The 26696-nt window shown below is 43.6% G+C and overlaps 1 protein-coding gene across 2 annotated transcripts in view; it reads left to right on the top strand.

Moving 5' to 3' along the window:
* The first annotated feature begins 4696 nt into the window (after positions 1 to 4696).
* LOC110496980 (DNA annealing helicase and endonuclease ZRANB3) overlaps positions 4697 to 26696 on the top strand; it is a 77558-nt gene continuing 55558 nt past the window's right edge. The window contains exons 1-8 of one of the 2 annotated variants that reach the window (XM_036982327.1): positions 4697 to 4804; positions 5341 to 5447; positions 6212 to 6389; positions 14968 to 14986; positions 15305 to 15483; positions 16872 to 17103; positions 18002 to 18087; positions 18280 to 18451. In XM_036982327.1, the coding sequence (XP_036838222.1) occupies positions 6235 to 6389; positions 14968 to 14986; positions 15305 to 15483; positions 16872 to 17103; positions 18002 to 18087; positions 18280 to 18451 (843 nt within the window). In that variant the 5' untranslated portion in view covers positions 4697 to 4804; positions 5341 to 5447; positions 6212 to 6234. Of the gene's footprint in view, positions 4805 to 4826; positions 5078 to 5340; positions 5448 to 6211; positions 6390 to 14967; positions 14987 to 15304; positions 15484 to 16871; positions 17104 to 18001; positions 18088 to 18279; positions 18452 to 26696 lie in introns of those variants that run through there. The other variant, XM_036982326.1, reaches the window with a different exon arrangement.

The raw sequence follows: 26696 nt of genomic DNA, 5'->3' as shown, positions 1-26696 counted from the left end.
AATCCAGGTTAGCAGGCAATATTAACCAGGTGAAATTGGGTCACTTCTCTTGCGTTCATTGCACACAGAGTCAGGGTATATGCAACAGTTTGGGCAGCCTGGCTCGTTGCAAACTAATTTGCGAGAATTTTATGTAATTATGACATAACATTGAAGGTTGTACAATGTAACAGGAATATTTAGACTCATGGATGCCACCAGTTAGATAAAACGGAACGGTTCTGTATTTCACTGAAAGAATAAACGTTTTGTTTTCGAAATTATAGTTTCCGGATTTGACCATATTAACGACCTGAGGCTCGTTTTTCTGTGTGTTATATTATAATTAAGTCTATGATTTGATAGAGCAGTCTGAGCGGTGGTAGGCAGCAGCAGGAACGTAAGCAATCATTCAAACAGCACTTTCGTGCATTTGCCAGCAGCTCTTCGCTTTGCTTCAAGCATTGAGCTGTTTATGACTTCAAGCCTTTCAACTCCCGAGATTAGACTGGCATTACTAAAGTACCCATTAGAACATCCAATAGTCAAAGGTATATGAAATACAAATGGTATAGAGAGAAATAGTCCTATAATAACCACAACCTAAAACTTCTTACCTGGGAATATTGAAGTCTCATGTTAAAAGGAACCACCAGCTTTCATATGTTCTCATGTTCTGAGCAAGGAACTTAAACGTTAGCTTTCTCACATGGCACATATTGCACTTTTACTTTCTTCAACACTTTGTTTTTGCATTATTTAAACCAAATTGAACATGTTTCATTATTTATTTGAGAATAAATTGATTTTATTGACGTATTAAGTTAAAATAAGTGTTCATTCAGTATTGTTGTAATTGTCATTATTAAATATATATAAAACATTTTCTAAAGAAAATCGGTCGATTAAATCGGTATCTGCTTTTCTTTGGGTCCTCCAATAATCGGTATTGAAAAATCATAATCGGTCGACCTCTACTATATACGGACTCAAATCATTGGCCACTTTAATAAATGGATCACAAGTCACTTTAAATAATGTTTACATATCTTACATTACTCATCTCATATGTATGTATTTTATACCACCTATTGCATCTCGCCTATACCATCAATCATCCATATATTTATATGGACATATTTTTATTCCATCCCTTCACATTTGTATGTATAAGGTAGTTGTGGAATTGTTAGATTACTTGTTAGATATTACTGCACTGTCGGAACTAGAAGCACAAGCATTTCGCTACACTCACATTAACATCCTCTAACCATGTGTATGTGACCATTAACATCCTCTAACCATGTGTATGTGACCATTAACATCCTCTAACCATGTGTATGTGACCATTAACATCCTCTAACCATGTGTATGTGACCATTAACATCCTCTAACCATGTGTATGTGACCATTAACATCCTCTAACCATGTGTATGTGACCATTAACATCCTCTAAGCATGTGTATGTGACCATTAACATCCTCTAACCATGTGTATGTGACCATTAACATCCGCTAACCATGTGTATGTGACCAAATACACTGTGATTTGGATTTTAACTAGTTAGCTAGCTAGCCAGCTAACTAGCGATGAGCGGCAAACAAGATTTAGGCCAAACTTGCCAAGACAAACTAGCGGTTGGCAGATGTAAGAAACACAAGCTAATAGTGTAATTATAGAACGCTAGGGGATTTACATTAAGAAGCTAAATGAAAACAGCATCGTTGTCATTAACATTTTTACATGTGCTACATTGACCATGCAAACTGAACGCAAGTGTCTCGTGGTCAAGCAACAACAAATGGGGCTAGATGGGGCTAGGTCTGTGTGGAAAGCAGAATGGATAGTTGGAGAGCAGAGAGAGACGACTATACACACGGTGTATCACATTTAACAAACCAAACATTTTAAATACCGTTATAGAAGGTAAAGTAAAAACCCAAACCGGTCCATGCATCAATACCAGTATATCGTAAAATACGGCGTACCGCCCAGCTCTACAACTAACCACAGAAAACATGCTCAAGTCAATTGTAGTATGTTACAGTGCTACTAATTAATGGAGACGTTCAGAGTGATCATAAAACGTAGTTATAGGGGAAATCAGGTGTCATTTGTTCCAATCCCTTAAAAACGGAAGTAAATAATAGATGCTGTCAGGGTAGGAGGAAAGCTCTCCCTGTCCCTTAGCAACAGACGCTGGTGACAACTGATCTGATCACATTTTTCACTACAGTTACAAGTCCACCAACTGAAGTAGCTACGCCACCAACCCGGTCACTGAATCTCATAAACCCAACAGCCTCGCAAACTGCCAGTACTCTCCTTTGATGCAGCCAATCGATAAACAAAGAGGAATCAATCACGTTGCAATGTTCACTGTGTCAAGCTGTGAAACCGGATGGGCCTACCTACGTTACTGACGTCTGTCTGACAATATCACGAGGAGGAAGTTGGATAAGAACATTAAGCATTTAGCGTACAAATTCATCAAACTCCCCCCACCACACACATATATGCACAGACACACGCTTGCGCGTGAGCACAAACACCTGAGTAATTAAAGAAGAAATGACACAGCATCAGACTATTCAATATTCTCAATTTACACCCCTAATTTGGACATAAATCAAGAGTTGTGTCACTGCACTCCTAACGGTAGAGCCTCCAGCAATGAAAGCCAAATCGGTGAGCCTCATCTCAGAATTATTAATGGCAGCACTAGACAACCAGGATAGATAGTTCATAACACAGGCAGGAAGTGTGCCTCCTTGACTTTATAACTAGACATTAAAATACAATATGGCAGTGACATGTATAAAACTGTAGCCTAGCATAAGTCACTCTCAAACCCAGCTATAGTCCGGTTTACAAAACAATAGAACTACTCATCAAACAAGCCCACAGTGGGGTTCTGCATCTAGCTATCAGCTAACTGGAGCCTTCCCTCTTTGATTAACCAACTCCAAAGCCAGACAAAAAAGGGACCACTATTTCAACAAAACTGCGGTGCCTCGGCAACGCTTCATACATTAGCCTATTAGGCGTTGTGTTTTAATTTGCTGTGAGAAGTGACGGATGTGCTTAGTTAGGCTATATTTCCCCACCGAGTTCTCCATTTATGGCAATAGCATAATACTATCCTAATGAGCCTCCCTTGGGTTGAACAGACAGCAGGGAAACACTCCTGTAGTAGACTCTGCATCCTCATTATAGAAGCGGTAGGAAGGACACTGAGCTGACATGTCACCCATTTACTTTAGTATAATAAAAAACACTTCATCACACCAGCCAAGCCAATGGTAGGCACCATAATTACTGTAAGTACGTCTATGTTTTTACCTCTATTTAGCTAGGAAAGTCAGTTAAGAACAAATTATTTTTAATGATGGCCTACACTGGCCGCCCTATGGGACTCCAGCCGGTTGTGATACAGCCTGGATTCGACCCAGGGTGTCTGTAGTGACGCCTCAAGCACTGAGATGCAGTGCCTTAGACTGCTGCACCACTCGGGAGCCCAGGTATGCCTGCATAGAGAGATCCCAGCAAATTGGCAATCAAATTACACGTTATTGGTGGCATGATAGTGATTGAACATTAATACATTCCCTACTTTAGAATGAAAGTCTGAAGACAAGCCCTGTCAGTGACCGTTCTTTCAGCACTCCATCCCTCTGACAAGAGGAATAGCAAGCGATATGAGGACAGCTAAACATGATACATGAGGAGAAGTGTCATGCAGAATGTCAAACACAATTAGCCCAACTAGTTTGTGGGGCTTTAGCGTCATGGTCATGACATGCCTTGAAATAAGATGTTGTCCACGCTCCAATTATGAACTGCACCAGAGCTCGAGGACTATGTGAAGGAGTGTTTTGTTTGTGTATTGTGAACGGACACCTCTTGTGGATTTTCTCAACAGGTACCTCGGACTGGGGAGCAACGTTGTTCTCTCCACCATTTTAGCATGTTATTTATTCTTACACTGACATATACAGGCTGGTGAACGTGAACCATTGCCATTAGCGGACAGTTAACGCGAAAACAAAGTTACTTCGAAAGGCACGAACTGCAGGGTATAACGTTAGTGTTCCTTAGTTCTACCAACTAGAGCTAACTAGAACAGTGTTATTTCAAACATGTATATTTAGTTTGTACAGAGGTATCATTCCTGCATGTCTAAAATGCATAACTTAGTTACTATTGTTACTATTGTTAACTAGCCAACAGCGAGTTTGCAAAGCTAGCTAGTTGTTGAGGCAAAAGAGCAGGCCTTGCTTGCGGCGCTTCGGGGGAAGCTATGTACGTTAGCCAACCACGATAAATGATACCTATTCTAGCTAACTAGCTCATTACCAATGACTTGTTTGTATTAAAATCAAGCCATCTAAACGCAACTCTTACCTGTGCCAAGTTGATCTTTGAATTCGTTTGAGTTTAGCTAGCTAGCCAACAAGCTAGTTAGCTAACGTAGCCCTTCAGCTCGACAAATTATTCCGACCGTAGCTAGTTAGCTAACTAAGCTAGCTAAATTTGCCACTAAAATGGTCATTTGATAACCTAACTACACAAATTCACCGTTAATCCCCACAAATAACGTGTTCGAAGAAACAAACACATGTTGTCTTACCAGAAACGTTGACAAAAACAGAATGATTTATAAAAACAGCTGCGTGTGGCCAGGGAAAGATCAGTGTGTAGCCGCAACAGACCGAGGCTAACATTCAGCACAAGACGAAACGGGAAATTGGAGAGTACAGCAGGAAGCACCGGGACTGACAGTCTGCCCAGCAAATCCGAATGAGCGTCCAGTGATCGTTCTACTGTAGGGGTAAGTACTACTAAAATTAGATGTATTGAGCATGCTTTTGAGTCTGATAGAAAAGTTTATATGAATTTGAAATCACTTAGAAAAGTATCGTTGGAATTATATATATTTTTTAAACAGCTTTTTAGTCAAGATTCTAGAAAGTTGCAGGCTTCTTATCTTGAACGCAACTCCTATGGAATCCGCTACGCAAACTACGTAGTTGCTGTCAAAGTTTCCCGCGAAACTACTGCACATGCAAATCTATATCAAAACATTTCTGCACTGGTGGTCTGTATCCTCTTACTAATGTATTTTTTTTCAAACTAACAAGTGCAAAGTCTTAGCATGTATAATCTCTTGTACATTTGAAGTGGGTTGAGCTGTAGCTAAAAACGTGGATGGGAATTTGCTGTGCATAGCTAGCTAGTTAGCTAACGTTACCGTGGAAGTTAATGTAACCGTATTTGTCAGAGTACCTTTGTAACCATCCTCCTGTATCCCTATTCTTCCTAGCACCAATAGTCTTCTCGTTCTTTGTCTTACCTTAACAGATATCCTTCAACTGGGTAACCCAGCAGTCTCTTAGCACCTTACCAATAAGAGCAGAGGAGCAGTCATCTCGTGGCAGTTCAGCAGCCTGTTCCTGATATTGTCGCAGGTAAATCCATGCCTTGAGATGACAGTTGAGCTGAGACATGGTGCATCACCAAGCTGTAAAACAGCACTGAAGGCATTTTAGTAATTTAGCAGACGCTCTTATCCATAGCATCTTACATTAGTTGGTGCATACATTTTCATACTGGCTCCCGTGGGAATCGAACCCACAATTTGAGTAGTGCCTCAATTTTTTGCAAAATGCCAAAGCCAGTCTGGATGATTAATTGTCAGTCTGGATGATTAATTGTCAGTCTGGATGATTAATTGTCAGTCTGGATGATTAATTGTCAGTCTGGATGATTCATTGTCAGTCTGGATGATTCATTGTCAGTCTGGATGATTCATTGTCAGTCTGGATGATTCATTGTCAGTCTGGATGATTCATTGTCAGTCTGGATGATTCATTGTCAGTCTGGATGATTCATTGTCAGTCCGGATGATTCATTGTCAGTCCGGATGATTCATTGTCAGTCCGGATGATTCATTGTCAGTCCGGATGATTCATTGTCAGTCCGGATGATTCATTGTCAGTCCGGATGATTCATTGTCAGTCCGGATGATTCATTGTCAGTCCGGATGATTCATTGTCAGTCCGGATGATTCATTGTCAGTCTGGATGATTCATTGTCAGTCTGGATGATTAATTGCCAGTCTGGATGATTAATTGCCAGTCTGGATGATTAATTGCCAGTCTGGATGATTAATTGTCAGCCAGGGTTGGTTTTTCTTCTTACTGTTGTTTTTCTCTCTTCATTCTTTGCAAAGGCATCTAAAAGTCAAGACGGGCCATGAGTGAGGTCCAGGATAGAGATTGTGATCCCCAGAACTCCCATGTTGACAGAAGATGGGACAGTCAGTTGTCAGTCCTCCCAGACAAGCTACAACAGAGACTGATGCCATTCCAAAAGGAGGGGGTCAAATTCGCCCTATCAAAGAATGGAAGGTAGGTGGTTGTTAGTGAATCAAGCCCTTTTTACATCAACAGCTTTGTCAGGTTACTGTACAGTAACCTGGCCAAGGCCCCAAATAGTAAGCAGAAGCACAGTTTGTGCTCACTTTATTCACCAAGTCATTGTTACTTTAAAAGCAAAAAAAAAAAAGTTAAAATGTGTATTAAGCCTGTAGCCTGAATCACCTCAGCCTCGCACAATGTGAGCAGCAGAAGAAAAAGCCAGCTAGAGCCAGACTACTCGTCCGTCCGTCCCAGCCAGCCAGTCAGTCAGTCAGTCAGTCAGTCGATCAGTGGATGTAAGAATCCCAGGGGACAGGCAGTCAGGGACAGTCAGGTCAGAGTAGTCAGCCTGAGCAGTAGATCAATACAGGGACAGTAGAAGTGATGTACTGTGAGGATGAGTCATCCAGTCAATATGTTGGAGACATCAATGTGACCGTAAACACTATCTGGGCTTTGTCGGGTTCTGTGTACGGTTTCTCCATGGAGACGAGTGATGCAAGCTGTTAGCGATCAGGAGAGCCAGGTGCTGTGTTGGAGTTGTTGTAGTGGGACCAGAGGCTGAGGCGGATCAGAGCAACACACACATTGACTGCCAAGTTTGGTTAATCTTTTAGGACACCCTCCGTGGACAGAGGTTGACATGTTTGTATTGAAGAACTCTAGCTAATAGTTATAAATTATACAGACTCTTCTAATAGAGAATCAGGTTGTTTGATTGCCCACCTCACATCAATATGTAGCCTGGTTTGGAATTAAGTTGATGCCAATTTATTTGATTTATTATTTGTATTTATTTATTTTATTATTTGAAATGCAATTTAGAAGGGCTGAGAGCCTGATATTATCTGGGAGCCTTACACTAATCTTCTTATGATAATGTAGTGTCAGTTCCATTGCATTCCACATGGGCATAATGTCAGTTACATTGCATTCCACTTGGGCATAATGTCAGTTCCATTGCATTCCACTTGGGCATAATGTCAGTTACATTGCATTCCACTTGGACATAATGTCAGTTACATTGCATTCCACTTGGGCGTAATGTCAGTTACATTGCATTCCACTTGGGCATAATGTCAGTTCCATTGCATTCCACTTGGGCGTAATGTCAGTTACATTGCATTCCACTTGGGCGTAATGTCAGTTACATTGCATTCCACTTGGGCGTAATGTCAGTTACATTGCATTCCACTTGGGCATAATGTCAGTTACATTGCATTCCACTTGGGCATAATGTCAGTTACATTGCATTCCACTTGGGCGTAATGTCAGTTACATTGCATTCCACTTGGGCGTAATGTCAGTTCCATTGCATTCCACTTGGGCGTAATGTCAGTTACATTGCATTCCACTTGGGCGTAATGTCAGTTACATTGCATTCCACTTGGGCATAATGTCAGTTGGCTTAAACATTCTATTTGAATGAGGTTGTGCGAAGTACATCACATGCCATCTAGCTAAAGCGTTATTGTAAGTGTCTGCCGGGGCCACTTGTAAGGGTTGCCACGCCGACACTGGTGTTACAACAGATCAATAGACAGATAGACTGTGTTGTTGCTTCTCTTGCCTGAGCTTCAAAATCACTGTGAAATTCAATACCACAGCTGATGTTGATGTGCGCATCAAATCCCCGGACCCCAACACAGACCCCCAACACACAACTGGTCCCCGATGATATTCTCAGTTTGGATGTCATGTGTGATTTGTCACCTCCTTAGCCAATAGATTTAAAGATATGACTTTAAAATAAGTTTAAACTACCCCCCTCCTTATTGTATGATATAAACAGTGTTTCATTTGAGATGGGGGGGTGTAATTGTCAGCCAGGCGTTTGCTTTGCTGAGCCAGACTAAGCAGAAACAGCTCTACATCAATTATAAAGGCTTATTATTGAATGAATTACAAAATGCTGATTCATCACGATGCAGTGACGAGGAAAATGTGACAAGTATGTAAAATAGCTTTATTTTCATGCTGACATGGGCCTAGTGAATGACTTCGCTTAATGATCCTAGAGCTTGTAGATCTGATAGGATTAGTGAGGTGTGTTCCCATTTTAAAAACGTTTCAGTTTTATTGTTTTCACATGCACAAGTACAGTGAAATGCATTTTTTTGCTAACTCTAAACCCAACAATACAGTAATCAATAACGGTGTAATATTAAAAATAACGTAAGGTTGTTGATATTAAAAGATAGGTACAGGTCCCAGAATAAATAATCCCCCTACTTAAATAGCCTACCTGCCCGTTGATAAGAAAGCATGAATAATATGAATGTATGGTAATGTAGGAGCCTCAGTGTAAGTAGTCTAGTCTATGCTCCATTCATTGAAGACAAGACAAAAGACTTAAATGATTGTGTGGAAGGTCAAAGACCCCGCCTCCATCCCGGGAGGAGGAGCTACGTTTACAGACATCTTGGTGCTGGTGGGTTTCACAGATAACATTAAAAAAGTTGTTCAACGTGCTGTTGTCAAGCAACCGTGGCAGTCAGAGCATCCTCCATGAAACCAGCTGTCTGGCTGAACGGGCCTCCTATTCCCTGTATAGTGCATTACTTTTGACAACAGCCTGGGCTAAAAAGGAGTGCACTACATAGGGAACAGGGTGCCTTGTGGGATGCACCCAGGTTATTGAAAGAAGAATGATTAATGCGTGGAGAAATGGAAAGCACCTGGCTGAAAGGAGCCTCTCTCGCTGTCTTTCTCCCTCTGTTTTCTTTCTATCTCTCTCTCGATCTCTCCCTCCCTCTCTCCATCTCTCTACTCCCATTGTGCGTGTATGCATTATGCTGGTTGAGCAGAGTGGGCTGGCAATTAGAAGAAACACCAGTGGAAGGTGCTCATTAATCATGCTGTTCAACTGAAGGGGAGGGAGGGGGATCACAACTGCTTTTCTCATGGGTAGACTGGCTCTACCTACCTGGGCTACATTTTGAATATCACATCTCACCATCATTGCAGACTGGCTCTACCTACCTGGGCTACATTTTGAATATCACATCATTGCAGACTGGTGTTGCCTACCTGGGCTACATTTTGAATATCACATCATTGCAGACTGGTGTTGCCTACCTGGGCTACATTTTACATTCAAGTCATTTAACAGACGCTCTTATCCACATAGACTTACAATCAGTCCATTCTACTAAAGAAGCCCAAACGACCACGAACAGCCATGATAATCAGAATCAGGAGAAGCCTAAATCCTATTTCAATATACAGTGCATTCTGAGAGTATTCAGACTCCTCGACTTATTCTAAAATTCATTACATAATCCCCCCCCCCCCCCCCCCTCATCAATCTACCCACAATACCCCATAATGACAAAGCAAAAACAGATTTTTATAAATGTTTGCAAATGTATAATAATAATTTTAAAAAAAACGTAAATATCAAATGTACATAAGCATTCAGTACTCATTACTTTGTTGAAGCACCTTTGGCAGCGATTACAACATCGAGTCTTCTTGGGTATGACGCTACAAGCTTGGCACACCTGTATTTGGGGAGTTTCTCTCATTGTTCCCTGCAGATCCTCTCAAGCTCTGTCAGGTTGGATGGGGAGCGTCGCTGCACAGCTATTTTTAGGTCTCCCCAGAGATGTTTGATCGGGTTCAAGTCCGGGCTCTGGCTGGGCCACTTGAGCATTCAGAGACTTGTCCCGAAGCCACTCCTGCGTTGTCTTGGCTGTGTGCTTAGGGTCGTTGTCCTGTTGAAAGTTGAACCTTCACTCTGGAGCAGGTTTTCATCATGGATCTCTCTGTACTTTGCTCTGTTCCTCTTTCCCTCGACCCTGACTAGTCTCCCAGTCCCTGCCGCAGAAAAACCTCCCCGCAGCATGATGCTGCCACCACCATGCTTCACCGTAGGGATGGTGCCAGGTTTCCTCCAGACATGAAAAATAGTTTTATCAGATCAGACCAGAGAATCTTGTTTCTCATGGTCTGAGAGTCCTTTAGGTGCCTTTTGGCAAATTCCAAGCAGGCAGTCATGTGCCTTTTACTGAGGAGTGGCTTCCATCTGGCCACTCTACCATAAAGTCCTGATTGGTGGAGTGCTGCAGAGATGGTTGTCCTTCTGGAAGGACTTCTGGAAGGTTCTCCCATCTCCATACAATAACTCTGGAGCTCTGTCAGAGTGACCATTGTGTTCTTGGTCACCTCCCTGACCAAAGCGCTTGCTCTAGGAAGAGTCTTGTTGGTTCCAAACTTCTTCCATTTAAGAATGATGGAGGCCACTGTGTTCTTGGGGACCTTCAATGCTGCAGAAATGTTTTGGTTTTCTCTCTCCAGGGAAGGGGTCTGAATACTTTCCGAATGCACTGTAGCTACTATCTGAAAAATAAATGCTAGAAAAAGTGTTGGTGGAATCCGTCATGAACAGGGAGGTGTGGATAAAAGCCTGTTTTGTAAAGGCTGGTGTAGGGAACATGCTAACAGTGTATAACCTTGTGAGCAGGGTAATAAAAATGTCATCATTGATCTGTGGAGCTACTACACTTAGAATTGCAAAGGGAGGAAGCTGTGGTGTGATTATGTTTTGAGTGGCAGTGGCTCTGTCGTATCCAACTGATGGACAGACCTGAATGGGAATCATACCTCTTATTTGTGCTGATATTGATTATGTCATAATACATTTAGCAATATCAACTTGACTCTCAGTTTGAAATGGGGACCATAGTCTAGGCTATATTGTTACTGCACACTCACTAGACTAATATATATACATACACACACACACACACACTACAGGGTCTTCAGAAAGTATTCATACCCCTTGACTCATTCATTTTGTTGTGTTACGTTCCCCAGCAAGAATGTCACTCAAACAGAAAGGGGAACTAACAGAGTCACTGACAACAGCCTAAACAGGTGAGGTTCAGGAGGGCTTCTGAAAGACACTCATGGGGGTGTCCGCTGAAAGTTGACTAGCAACAACGGGGACCTAAAAGACACCCAACATGAACGCCCACTAAATTTGCCCAAGAAGAGGCAAACAAAAGGACAATCCCACACAACTTAAAGACAGGGAACAAACTAAACATCAGATGAAGGAATGTTTGTGTAAAAATCACAATAGGGAGCGCCAACTGAAGGTGTTTTGGTGATGGTGTTTTTGGAGATAGTTTGTTGGTGATGTGGACACCAGGGAACTTAACTCTCGACCTGCTCCACTGCAGCCCAGTCGATGTTAACGGGGACCTGTTCGGCCCTCCTTTTCCTGTAGTCCACAATCAGCTCCTTTGTTTTGCTCACATTGAGGGAGAGAGTGTGGTGCCAGGACAACAACGTTAGGTCTCTGACCTCCTCCCTATAGACTGTCTCATCGTGGTTGATCAGGCTGTTGTGTCGTCAGCAAACTTAATGATGGTGTTGGAGTCATGCTTGCCACGCAGTCGTGGGTGAACAGGGAGTACTAAGCACACACCCTTGCATGCCACAGAACATGATGCTGCCACCACCATGCTTCACGGCAGGGACGGTGTTAGACGGGTGATGCGCGGTTCCTGGTTTTCTCCAGACATAGCGCTTTGCATTCAGGCCGAAGAGTTCAATTTCAGTCTCATCAGACCACAGAATCTTTTGCCTTATGATCTGAGTCTCAGGGGCCTTTTTGGAAACTCCAGTCGTACCATTTTTTCCAGGAGTGGCTTCCGTCTGGCAACTCTCCCATAAAGCCCAGATTGGTGAAGTGCTGTAGATACACAGTTGTTCTTCTGGCATGTTCTCCCATCTCAGTCAAGGAACTCTGTACTTTTGTCAGTGGTCATTGAGTTTTTGGTCACCTCTCTGACCAAGGTCCTTCTTGACCAGTTGTTCAGTTTGATCAGACGGCCAGCTGTAGACAGAGTCTGGGTAGTTCCAAGGTCCTTCTTGTCCAGTTGTTTAGTTTGATCAGACGGCCAGCTGTAGACAGAGTCTGGGTAGTTCCAAGGTCCTTCTTGTCCAGTTGTTCAGTTTGATCAAAGGGCCAGCTGTAGACAGAGTCTGGGTAGTTCCAAGGTCCTTCTTGTCCAGTTGTTCAGTTTGATCAGACGGCCAGCTGTAGACAGAGTCTGGGTAGTTCCAAGGTCCTTCTTGTCCAGTTGTTCAGCTTGGTCAGAGGGGCAGCTGTAGACAGAATCTGGGTAGTTCCATAATTATCTCAATGATGGAGACCACTGGACTCTTGGAATCAATTGTTTTATACCCTCCCCCAGATATATGCCTCATGACAATTCTATCTTGGAGCTCTACGGACAGTTCCCTGGACTTCAGGGGATAGTTCCTGCTATGACATGCACTGTCATCTGTGGGACCTTATAGAAAGAAACCCACCTGTCTATATGTCCAAACAATTGAATTGGCCAGCCAAGTTGTGGCCAGCCAAGTTGTGGCCAGCCAAGTTGTGGCCAGCCAAGTTGTGGCCAGCCAAGTTGTGGCCAGCCAAGTTGTGGTGACGTCTCATCGTTGACCAAAGGAAAGTGGATGCACCTGAGCTCAGTTGGGAGGGTCATAGCAAAGGGGTGTGAATACTTACAGTGTGTACATTTAGAAATTTCTGTATTTCATTTTCAGTAAATTAGCAACTTTCTAAAAACATGTTTTTACTTTTGTCATTATGGGTATTGTGTGTAGATGGGTGAGAGAAATTCAGGCTGTAACACAACAAAATGTGGAATAGGTCCAGGGGTCTGAATACTCCCTGAAGTCACTGTACATACATACTCACTCACTACCGGAAGGTTGCAAGTTCAAACCCCCGAGCTGACAAGGTACACATCTGTCGTTCTGCCCCTGAACAGGCAGTTAACCAACCCACTGTTCCTAGGCCGTCATTGAAATGAAGAATTTCTTCTTAACTGACTTGCCAGGTAAAATAAAAAAAAATACATTGACACTCCCACACAAAACCCCCACACATTCATATACACTACATATGCTAACACACACACACACATACCGACACAACACAAACACACATGCACACACACACACACTTTTACACTCATAATTTTTACTGCTACTCTGTTCTTTATTTTTCTCTTAATATTATCTATCCTGATGTCTAGTCACTTTACTCTGCCTTCATGTACATATCTACCTCAATTACCTCATACCTCTCTCTACACATTGATCTGGTTCTGGTACTTCCTGTATATAGCTGCACATTGATCTGGTACTTCCTGTATATAGCTGCACATTGATCTGGTACTTCCTGTATATAGCTGCACATTGATCTGGTACTTCCTGTATATAGCTGCACATTGATCTGGTACTTCCTGTATATAGCTGCACATTGATCTGGTACTTCCTGTATATAGCTGCACATTGATCTGGTACTTCCTGTATATAGCTGCACATTGATCTGGTACTTCCTGTATATAGCTGCACATTGATCTGGTACTTCCTGTATATAGCTGCACATTGATCTGGTACTTCCTGTATATAGCTGCACATTGATCTGGTACTTCCTGTATATAGCTGCACATTGATCTGGTACTTCCTGTATATAGCTGCACATTGATCTGGTACTTCCTGTATATAGCTGCACATTGATCTGGTACTTCCTGTATATAGCTGCACATTGATCTGGTACTTCCTGTATATAGCTGCACATTGATCTGATACTTCCTGTATATAGCTCCACATTGATCTGGTACTTCCTGTATATAGCTGCACATTGATCTGGTACTTCCTGTATATAGCTGCACATTGATCTGGTACTTCCTGTATATAGCTGCACATTGATCTGGTACTTCCTGTATATAGCTGCACATTGATCTGGTACTTCCTGTATATAGCTGCACATTGATCTGGTACTTCCTGTATATAGCTGCACATTGATCTGGTACTTCCTGTATATAGCTGCACATTGATCTGGTACTTCCTGTATATAGCTGCACATTGATCTGGTACTTCCTGTATATAGCTGCACATTGATCTGGTACTTCCTGTATATAGCTGCACATTGATCTGATACTTCCTGTATATAGCTCCACATTGATCTGGTACTTCCTGTATATAGCTGCACATTGATCTGGTACTTCCTGTATATAGCTGCACATTGATCTGGTACTTCCTGTATATAGCTGCACATTGATCTGGTACTTCCTGTATATAGCTGCACATTGATCTGGTACTTCCTGTATATAGCTGCACATTGATCTGGTACTTCCTGTATATAGCTGCACATTGATCTGGTACTTCCTGTATATAGCTGCACATTGATCTGGTACTTCCTGTATATAGCTGCACATTGATCTGGTACTTCCTGTATATAGCTGCACATTGATCTGGTACTTCCTGTATAACTCCATTCTTGTGTATTTAATTGTATTCCTCTTGTGTTACAATTTAGCCTTGTGTTTTTTTTGTTTTTTAAAAATTTGTATTATTATTTTTAAACTGCGTTGTTGGGAAGGGCTCGTAAACGAGCATCACACGGTAAAGTCTACACCTGTTGTATTCGGCGCATGTGACCAATCCATTTTGATTTGATTGCTAGTGCAATATTGCGTGAATACATGAAGTATTCTATGTCCTCCCCTCTCAACCCCCGTCGTTCTCGTCTCTGTTTCAGGTGTATGATCACAGATGAGGTAAGCCCCGAGGCACACACCACCCAACTCCCCAGTCCTATCAAATCTATTTTCCTCAAATAATACATGCTATGCTTCCCTCTGAATTAATTCGTCAAGTTTAAGGAACCTTCCTAGCCATGTAATCATTGTTGACATAAAGTCATTCTAGAATGTATTGGTGTCTCAGAATGTCCGGAACACTCCATCACATGCTTACCTTTGAGCCAGGCAATGATTGTGTTCGGTTTGTTTTGTTTCTGAAATGAGTTTTCATGGATTATATCCATACATCATTGTTTTCATCCTCCACATTGTACCGTTAATCCTCTTCTCCAGATGGGTCTAGGGAAGACGGTGCAGGCTATCTCTGTGGCCTACGTCTACAGACAGGAGTGGCCTCTGCTCGTCGTGGTGCCCTCCTCTCTAAAGTACCTCTGGATCGAGGAGATGGAGAGGTGGATCCCTGAGCTCAACCCTGGAGATATCAACCTGGTGGAGACCAAGAGTGACACGCTGTACGTTACCCCATGTTAACTTCACCTGGACTCTGGTCTGCTTTTCCTGCGCTGCTTGGTTGTGGTCCTGGTTTCCCTACTGAAGTTCTCCACCTGTTAAAATGCAGGTTCATGTTTTTAGTTTGTTCTGGAGGCACCTCTGCAGAGTGGTCACTAACTAGCACAGCCACAAAGTCATCAACTCTTTAACCTAACCTTAACCACATTGCTAACCCTAATGTCTAACCCTAACCTTAACCACACTGCTAACCCTAATGTCTAACCCTAACCTTAACCACACTGCTAACCCTAATGTCTAACCCTAACCTTAACCACACTGCTAACCCTAATGTCTAACCCTAACCTTAACCACACTGCTAACCCTAATGTCTAACCCTAACCTTAACCACACTGCTAACCCTAATGTCTAACCTTAACCTTAACCACACTGCTAACCCTAATGTCTAACCCTAACCACACTGCTAACCCCAATGTCGAACCCTAACCTTAACTACACTGCTAACCCTAATGTCTAACCCTAACCTTAACCACACTGCTAACCCTAATGTCTAACTATAACCTTCAATTAAGACCAAAAAGCTCATTTTTGTTTTCATGATTTTTACAACATCGTACATGTTGACTTTGCAGCTGGTCTAACTAAGGGAGATCTTTCAGTTCTGCCTCCTGGACAAGTCTCATGACAATACATGTTAACCTGCAGTTTAAAATTGTAAATGTGCAAATTGATATTTTCATTCCTGCTAAAAGAAGGTCTATTTTCTCAATCAATGTAGTTCAAGTTGACAGTATCAGTACAGCAGCAGTCAATGTTTTCACTGTTAGAGATTATTGATAATCGGTGTGTCTCTGTCCACTCTACAGAGGCAGTACGGTAACAGTGTTGGGTTACGGGCTGCTCACCACAGACCCATTATAACATTCTATAACACATTATAACCCTCTCTGTGTGTTATATAGGGGGATCAGTAGCAGTAAGGTAACAGTGTTGGGTTACGGGCTGCTCACCACAGACCCATTATAACACTCTATAACACATTATAACCCTCTCTGTGTGTTATATAGGGGGATCAGTAGCAGTACGGTAACAGTGTTGGGTTACGGGCTGCTCACCACACACCCATTATAACACACTATAACCCATTATAACACATTATAACCCTCTCTGTGTGTTATATAGGGGGATCAGTAGCAGTAAGGTAACAGTGTTGGGTTACGGGCTGCTCACCACAGACCCATTATAACACACTATAACCCATTATAACACATTATAACCCTCTCTGTGTGTTATATAGGGGGATCAGTAGCAGTAAGGTAACAGTGTTGCGTTATGGGCTGCTCACCACACACCCATTATAACACACTATAACCCTCTGTGTGTTATCTAGGGGGATCAGTAGCAGTAAGGTAACAGTGTTGGGTTATGGGCTGCTCACCACAGACGCACGCCCCCTGGTGGAGGCGCTGACCAGACAGAGGTTTAATGTGGTGGTGGTGGATGAGTCCCACTACCTCAAGTCCAGGAACGCAGCCAGGTCTAAGATACTGGTACCACTCATCCAGAACGCCAAGCGGGCCATCCTACTGACGGGCACCCCGGCCCTAGGACGGCCAGAGGAGGTACGGTACCCCCGAAGGTCCGAACGTCCGAACACACGCCATCCCCCGATCACACATTTCTGTCCTATTCTGACATTTGAACCAGCTTGGCCCGCTGGGATCCTATCATTCCTTCAGTACTTCACAGACCATCTGCATTGAACCTGTCTGTACCTAGAGGAAGCATGAAGGGCTGGTTGAGTACAGATGGTCTGGGATTTAAAGGCTCTAGAAACCATTGCAGCTCTGTTCTTTCTGTAGTATTTATAACTTTAAAATGACACACACACACACACACACACACACACACACACACACACACACACCAACCACAGAGCCCGTTCCAGAGAACCAGCATCCCTCCCTCCCTTCCACCCACGCGTTACTATTGTAGACGACACCAAACCTTCCATTTCCCCGTGTAACAGCAGAGTATTCTTGGCTCCACTGTGCTGCTACAGTGCTTTGATGAGGACATTCACAGTGGCTGTAGTTATTCACATGGCTGCTGCCTGAAAAGCTCCTATTTGAATAATTGTCCATTATTATCATCATGGTAGAAATGTTCCGTTTAGTGCCTTGAAGAGTGATGATGGTTAGAATGGAGGGGGCAGAACACATCTGTCACACCTCTCACACACACACACACACACACCTCTCTCACTCACACACACACACACACACACACACACACACACCTCTCTCACTCACACACACACACACACACACACACACACACACCTCTCTCACTCACACACACCACACACACACACACCTCTCTCTCTCACACACACACACACACACACACACACCTCTCTCACTCACACACACACACACACACACACACACACACTCACACACACACCTCTCTCTCTCACACACACCACACACACACACTACATTTATTATGTTTCCACAGCTCTTTATGCAGATAGAGGCTCTCTATCCTAGGATGTTTGGAACGTGGAGTGACTACGCCAAACAATACTGTAACGCCCACTACAGGTAACGCCCTACACACACACATACATACAAACACACACACAGTAATAATGACCATTGGCATTGTGAAAATGCTACATCTCCCCACTTTCCTCCCAAAATGACAAACAGCAGTGTGTACATACTGGGCAGTCGCATAATGACACTGCAGCAGACAGACACACTGACCCAAACCCTGGTGTCTGTCCCTCTCAGGTTCTTTGGTAACAGGAGACAGTGGGACTGTCGTGGTGCCTCTCATCTTGAGGAGCTCCACCAGCGTCTCAGTGAGATCATGATCCGGAGGCTGAAGGTCCAGGTCCTCCCCCAGCTACCCCCCAAAATACGCCAGCGCATCCCCTTCGACCTGCACAAAGACGCTGCCAAGGTAACGGACAGACAGACGGGCAGACAGACCGAAACACACACATACACGCTGACAAACGGCTGGACGGAGGGCCCCCTCTAGGCAGAGGGGAGACGGGGTGCTAAATATTCTGAAAATATCCCCTCATTATCATATCTCTCTCTCTCACACTCCCCCACCCTCCCTCTCTTGCTCTCCCATCCTGTTGCTCGGCAATAGTATCCAATTTACACTAGTTATCATTTTATCTCCCATTGCCATATGGTTTTTATTTCAGTCTTGCCCTTTTCCATTCATAAGTAAAGTAGCCTTTCATACTGATCAGCACTCGCTGTCTGTTCTATAAAACTGAATGCATATTCAAACATTAGCCAGTTCATTTCTATTTCATTGAACTTTATTTCCATCATATCTGTATTTTGTGGGCTCTTTTATCCACCATGAGCTCTGTGGACAGTCTACTCAGCTCTCTACCCTGTGAGCTCTATACCGCTCTACCCTGTGAGCTCTCTACCCTGTGAGCTCTATACCGCTCTACCCTGTGAGCTCTATACCCTGTGAGCTCTCTACCCTGTGAGCTCTATACCTCTCTACCCTGTGAGCTCTCTACCTCTCTACCCTGTGAGCTCTCTACCCTGTGAACTCTATACCTCTCTACCCTGTGAGCTCTCTACCCTGTGAGCTCTATACCTCTCTACCCTGTGAGCTCTCTACCCTGTGAGCTCTATACCGCTCTACCCTGTGAGCTCTATACCGCTCTACCCTGTGAGCTCTCTACCCTGTGAGCTCTATACCGCTTTACCCTGTGAGCTCTCTACCCTGTGAGCTCTATACCGCTCTACCCTGTGAGCTCTCTACCCTGTGAGCTCTCTACCCTGTGAGCTCTATACCGCTCTACCCTGTGAGCTCTCTACCCTGTGAGCTCTCTACCCTGTGAGCTCTCTACCCTGTGAGCTCTATACCTCTCTACCCTGTGAGCTCTCTACCCTGTGAGCTCTCTACCCTGTGAGCTCTATACCTCAAATCAAATTGATTTATACAGCCCTTCTTACATCAGCTGATATCTCAAAGTGCTGTACAGAAACTCAGCCTAAAACCCCAAACAGCAAGCAATGCAGGTGTAGAAGCACGGTGGCTAGGAAAAACTCCCTAGAAAGGCCAAAACCTAGGAAGAAACCTAGAGAGGAACCAGGCTATGAGGGGTGGCCAGTCCTCTTCTGGCTGTGCCGGGTGGAGATTATAACAGAACATGGCCAAGATGTTCAAATGTTCATAAATGACCAGCAGGGTCAAATAATAATAATCACAGTAGTTGTTGAGGGTGCAACAGGTCAGCACCTCAGGAGTAAATGTCAGTTGGCTTTTCATAGCCGATCGTTAAGAGTATCTCTACCGCTCCTGCTGTCTCTAGAGAGTTGAAAACAGCAGGTCTGGGACAGGTAGCACGTCCGGTGAACAGGTCAGGGTTCCATAGCCGCAGGCAGAACAGTTGAAACTGGAGCAGCAGCACGGCCAGGTGGACTGGGGACAGCAAGGAGTCATCAGGCCAGGTAGTCCTGAGGCATGGTCCTAGGGCTCAGGTCCTCCGAAAGAGAGAGAGAGAAAGAAAGAGAGAGAATTAGAGAGAGCATACTTAAATTCACACAGGACACCGGATAAGACAGGAGAAGTACTCCAGATATAACAGACTGACCCTAGCCCCCCGACACATAAACTACTGCAGCATAAATACTGGAGGCTGAGACAGGAGGGGTCGGGAGACACTGTGGCCCCATCCCATATACCTCTGTACCCTGTGAGCTCTATATCTCGTGAGCTCTAAACTCTTGTGATCTCTATATCCTGTGAGCTCTATACTCTGAGCTGTATAAACTAAGTGTGAACTCCATAATCTCTGAACTAGCTCTCTAGTCTAGTGTGTAAACTCTGTGAGCTCTATACCCTGTAAGCTCTATAGCTCTCTACCCTGTAAGCTCTATAGCTCTCTACCCTGTGAGCTCTAAACTCTGTGTGCTCTATAAACTCAGTGTGAACTCCATAATCTCTTAATTAGCCTCTGTGAGCTCTCTAGTAGTGTGTAAACTACTCTGTAAGCTTCACTCTCCGCTAGCCTCTGTGTGAGCTCTCTAGTGTGTAAACTACTCTGTAAGCTTCACTCTCCGCTAGCCTCTGTGTGAGCTCTCTAGTGTGTAAACGTTACTCTGTGAGCTCTAAACTCTGTGCGCTCCGCTACGCTCCTCTCCTCGCTGTATAAGGCTGAAGTAATGAGGTAGAACTCATCCTCTGTTACCTCTGTCAGCCAGAGGAATGCATAGCTCGCACATTCCCTCTTTTCTCTCTCTCTATGATCTCTCTGTGATCTCTCTCTCTCTCTCTCTGGGATCTCTCTCTGTGTGATCTCTCTCTCTCTCTCTCTGATTCACTCTGATCTCTCTCTATGATCTCTCTCTCGCTCTGGGATCTCTCTCTCTGATCTCTCTCTCTCTCTGATCTCTCTCTCTCTTTCTCTGTCTCTCTCTTTCTCTCTGATTCTCTCTTTCTCTGTTCTCTCTCTCTCTCTCTCTCTCTCTCTCTCTCTCTCTCTCTCTCTCTCTCTCTCTCTCTCTCTCTCTCTCTCTCTCTCTCTCTCTCTCTCTCTCTCTCTCTCTCTCTCTCTCTCTCTCTCTCTCTCTCTCTCTCTCTCTCTCTCTCTCTCTCTCTCTCTCTCTCTCTCTCTCTCTCTCTCTCTCTCTCTCTCTCTCTCTCTCTCGCTCGCAGTACAAAGAGACCTCACCTGCTGCTGCACTCAAATCACATGCTGTCAACACACACACACACACACACACACACACACACTCCTCAGCCTACGCTCTCCACTGGCTGGCTAATTTTAAGGACTGTATGTATGCAGCCAGTGTGAATGAAATAATTAATTTATGCATGTATGGTGCATTCAGAAAGTATTCAGACCCCATGACTTTTTCCACATGTTGTTACGTTACAGCCTCATCGATGACATTTAAATAAAGGTGAAAAAATACATTTAAAAAAATACTTGAAATGGGTTTCGCCTCGGATCTACAGTAATACCCCTAACTCCCCTAAATACTCCTTCGTACTGCCTTTCTACAGTAATACCCCTAACTCCCCTAAATACTCATTCGTACTGCCTTCCTACAGTAATACCCCTAACTCCCCTAAATACTCATTCCTACTGCCTTTCTACAGTAATACCCCTAACTCCCCTAAATACTCCTTCACACTGCCTTTCTACAGTAATACCCCTAACTCCCCTAAATACTCCTTCCTACTGCCTTTCTACAGTAATACCCCTAACTCCCCTAAATACTCCTTCGTACTGCCTTTCTACAGTAATACCCCTAACTCCCCTAAATACTCCTCTGTACTGCCTTTCTACAGTAATACCCCTAACTCCCCTAAATACTCCTTCCTACTGCCTTTCTACAGTAATACCCCTAACTCCCCTAAATACTCCTTCACACTGCCTTTCTACAGTAATACCCCTAACTCCCCTAAATACTCCTTCCTACTGCCTTTCTACAGTAATACCCCTAACTCCCCTAAATACTCCTTCACACTGCCTTTCTACAGTAATACCCCTAACTCCCCTAAATACTCCTTCATACTGCCTTTCTACAGTAATACCCCTAACTCCCCTAAATACTCCTTCCTACTGCCTTTCTACAGTAATACCCCTAACTCCCCTAAATACTCCTTCCTACTGCCTTTCTACAGTAATACCCCTAACTCCCCTAAATACTCCTTCGTACTGCCTTTCTACAGTAATACCCCTAACTCTCCTAAATACTCCTCTGTACTGCCTTTCTACAGTAATACCCCTAACTCCCCTAAATACTCCTTCGTACTGCCTTTCTACAGTAATACCCCTAACTCCCCTAAATACTCCTTCCTACTGCCTTTCTACAGTAATACCCCTAACTCCCCTAAATACTCCTTCCTACTGCCTTTCTACAGTAATACCCCTAACTCCCCTAAATACTCCTTCCTACTGCCTTTCTACAGTAATACCCCTAACTCCCCTAAATACTCCTTCCTACTGCCTTTCTACAGTAATACCCCTAACTCCCCTAAATACTCCTTCCTACTGCCTTTCTACAGTAATACCCCTAACTCCCCTAAATACTCCTTCGTACTGCCTTTCTACAGTAATACCCCTAACTCCCCTAAATACTCCTTCCTACTGCCTTTCTACAGTAATACCCCTAACTCCCCTAAATACTCATTCCTACTGCCTTTCTACAGTAGTACCCCTAACTCCCCCAAATACTCCTTCGTACTGCCTTTCTACAGTAATACCCCTAACTCTCCTAAATACTCCTCTGTACTGCCTTTCTACAGTAATACCCCTAACTCTCCTAAATACTCCTCTGTACTGCCTTTCTACAGTAATACCCCTAACTCCCCTAAATACTCCTTCCTACTGCCTTTCTACAGTAATACCCCTAACTCCCCTAAATACTCCTTCCTACTGCCTTTCTACAGTAATACCCCTAACTCCCCTAAATACTCCTCTGTACTGCCTTTCTACAGTAATACCCCTAACTCCCCTAAATACTCCTTCCTACTGCCTTTCTACAGTAATACCCCTAACTCCCCTAAATACTCCTCTGTACTGCCTTTCTACAGTAATACCCCTAACTCCCCTAAATACTCCTCTGTACTGCCTTTCTACAGTAATACCCCTAACTCCCCTAAATACTCCTCTGTACTGCCTTTCTACAGTAATACCCCTAACTCCCCTAAATACTCCTTCCTACTGCCTTTCTACAGTAATACCCCTAACTCCCCTAAATACTCCTTCCTACTGCCTTTCTACAGTAATACCCCTAACTCCCCTAAATACGCCTTCCTACTGCCTTTCTGCAGTAATACCCCTAACTCCCCTAAATACTCCTTCCTACTGCCTTTCTACAGTAATACCCCTAACTCCCCTAAATACTCCTCTGTACTGCCTTTCTACAGTAATACCCCTAACTCCCCTAAATACTCATTCGTACTGCCTTCCTACAGTAATACCCCTAACTCCCCTAAATACTCCTTCGTACTGCCTTTCTACAGTAATACCCCTAACTCCCCTAAATACTCCTTCCTACTGCCTTTCTACAGTAATACCCCTAACTCCCCTAAATACTCCTTCCTACTGCCTTTCTACAGTAATACCCCTAACTCCCCTAAATACTCCTTCCTACTGCCTTTCTACAGTAATACCCCTAACTCCCCTAAATACTCCTCTGTACTGCCTTTCTACAGTAATACCCCTAACTCCCCTAAATACTCCTTCCTACTGCCTTCCTACAGTAATACCCCTAACTCCCCTAAATACTCCTTCCTACTGCCTTCCTACAGTAATACCCCTAACTCCCCTAAATACTCCTTCCTACTGCCTTCCTACAGTAATACCCCTAACTCCCCTAAATACTCCTCTGTACTGCCTTTCTACAGTAATACCCCTAACTCCCCTAAATACTCCTTTGTACTGCCTTTCTACAGTAATACCCCTAACTCCCCTAAATATTCCTTCCTACTGCCTTTCTACAGTAATACCCCTAACTCCCCTAAATACTCCTCTGTACTGCCTTTCTACAGTAATACCCCTAACTCCCCTAAATACTCCTTCCTACTGCCTTTCTACAGTAATACCGCTAACTCCCCTAAATACTCCTTCCTACTGCCTTTCTACAGTAATACCCCTAACTCCCCTAAATACTCCTTCCTACTGCCTTTCTACAGTGTTACCCCTAACTCCCCTAAATACTCCTTCCTACTGCCTTCCTACAGTAATACCCCTAACTCCCCTAAATACTCATTCCTACTGCCTTTCTACAGTAATACCCCTAACTCCCCTAAATACTCCTCCGTACTGCCTTTCTACAGTAATACCCCTAACTCCCCTAAATACTCCTTCCTACTGCCTTTCTACAGTAATACCCCTAACTCCCCTAAATACTCCTTCGTACTGCCTTTCTACAGTAATACCCCTAACTCCCCTAAATACTCCTTCGTACTGCCTTTCTACAGTAATACCCCTAACTCCCCTAAATACTCATTCCTACTGCCTTTCTACAGTAATACCCCTAACTCCCCTAAATACTCCTTCGTACTGCCTTTCTACAGTAATACCCCTAACTCTCCTAAATACTCCTCTGTACTGCCTTTTTACAGTAATACCCCTAACTCCCCTAAATACTCCTTCGTACTGCCTTTCTACAGTAATACCCCTAACTCCCCTAAATACTCCTTCGTACTGCCTTTCTACAGTAATACCCCTAACTCCCCTAAATACTCATTCCTACTGCCTTTCTACAGTAATACCCCTAACTCCCCTAAATACTCCTTCGTACTGCCTTTCTACAGTAATACCCCTAACTCTCCTAAATACTCCTCTGTACTGCCTTTTTACAGTAATACCCTCTAACTCCCCTAAATACTCCTTCGTACTGCCTTTCTACAGTAATACCCCTAACTCCCCTAAATACTCATTCGTACTGCCTTCCTACAGTAATACCCCTAACTCCCCTAAATACTCATTCCTACTGCCTTTCTACAGTAATACCCCTAACTCCCCTAAATACTCCTTCCTACTGCCTTCCTACAGTAATACCCCTAACTCCCCTAAATACTCCTTCCTACTGCCTTCCTACAGTAATACCCCTAACTCCCCTAAATACTCCTCTGTACTGCCTTTCTACAGTAATACCCCTAACTCCCCTTAATACTCCTCTGTACTGCCTTTCTACAGTAATACCCCTAACTCCCCTAAATACTCCTTCCTACTGCCTTTCTACAGTAATACCCCTAACTCCCCTTAATACTCCTCTGTACTGCCTTTCTACAGTAATACCCCTAACTCCCCTAAATACTCCTTCCTACTGCCTTTCTACAGTAATACCCCTAACTCCCCTAAATACTCCTTCGTACTGCCTTTCTACAGTAATATCCCTAACTCCCCTAAATACTCCTTCGTACTGCCTTTCTACAGTAATACCCCTAACTCCCCTAAATACTCATTCCTACTGCCTTTCTACAGTAATACCCCTAACTCCCCTAAATACTCCTTCGTACTGCCTTTCTACAGTAATACCCCTAACTCTCCTAAATACTCCTCTGTACTGCCTTTCTACAGTAATACCCCTAACTCCCCTAAATACTCCTTCCTACTGCCTTTCTACAGTAATACCCCTAACTCCCCTAAATACTCATTCCTACTGCCTTTCTACAGTAATACCCCTAACTCTCCTAAATACTCCTCTGTACTGCCTTTCTACAGTAATTCCCCTAACTCCCCTAAATACTCCTTCCTACTGCCTTTCTACAGTAATACCCCTAACTCTCCTAAATACTCCTCTGTACTGCCTTTCTACAGTAATACCCCTAACTCTCCTAAATACTCCTCTGTACTGCCTTTTTACAGTAATACCCCTAACTCCCCTAAATACTCCTCTGTACTGCCTTTCTATAGTAATACCCCTAACTCTCCTAAATACTCCTCTGTACTGCCTTTTTACAGTAATACCCCGAACTCCCCTAAATACTCCTTCGTACTGCCTTTCTACAGTAATACCCCTAACTCCCCTAAATACTCCTTCCTACTGCCTTTCTACAGTAATACCCCTAACTCCCCTAAATACTCCTTCCTACTGCCTTTCTACAGTAATACCCCTAACTCTCCTAAATACTCATTCCTACTGCCTTTCTACAGTAATACCCCTAACTCCCCTAAATACTCCTTCGTAGTGCCTTTCTACAGTAATACCCCTAACTCCCCTAAATACTCCTTCGTACTGCCTTTCTACAGTAATACCCCTAACTCCCCTAAATACTCCTTCGTACGGCCTTTCTACAGTAATACCCCTAAATACTCCTTCATACTGCCGTTGTACAGTAACTCCCCTAAATACTTCTTCACACTGCCTTTCTACAGTAATACCCCTAAATACTCCTTCATACTGCCGTTGTACAGTAACTCCCCTAAATACTCCTTCATACTGCCTTTCTACAGTAACTCCCCTAAATACTCCTTCATACTGCCGTTGTACAGTAACTCCCCTAAATTCTCCTTCATACTGCCTTTCTACAGTAACTCCCCTAAATACTCCTTCATACTGCCTTTCTACAGTAACTCCCCTAAATACTCCTTCATACTGCCTTTCTACAGTAACTCCCCTAAATACTCCTTCATACTGTCGTTGTACAGTAACTCCCCTAAATACTCCTTCATACTGCCTTTCTACAGTAACTCCCCTAA

Source organism: Oncorhynchus mykiss, chromosome 7, assembly GCF_013265735.2.
Source record: "Oncorhynchus mykiss isolate Arlee chromosome 7, USDA_OmykA_1.1, whole genome shotgun sequence".
Classification (NCBI taxonomy): Eukaryota; Metazoa; Chordata; class Actinopteri; order Salmoniformes; family Salmonidae; genus Oncorhynchus; species Oncorhynchus mykiss.
The sequence above is the reverse complement of the archived record's forward strand: the minus strand, read 5'-3'. Positions and strand labels throughout refer to the sequence as shown.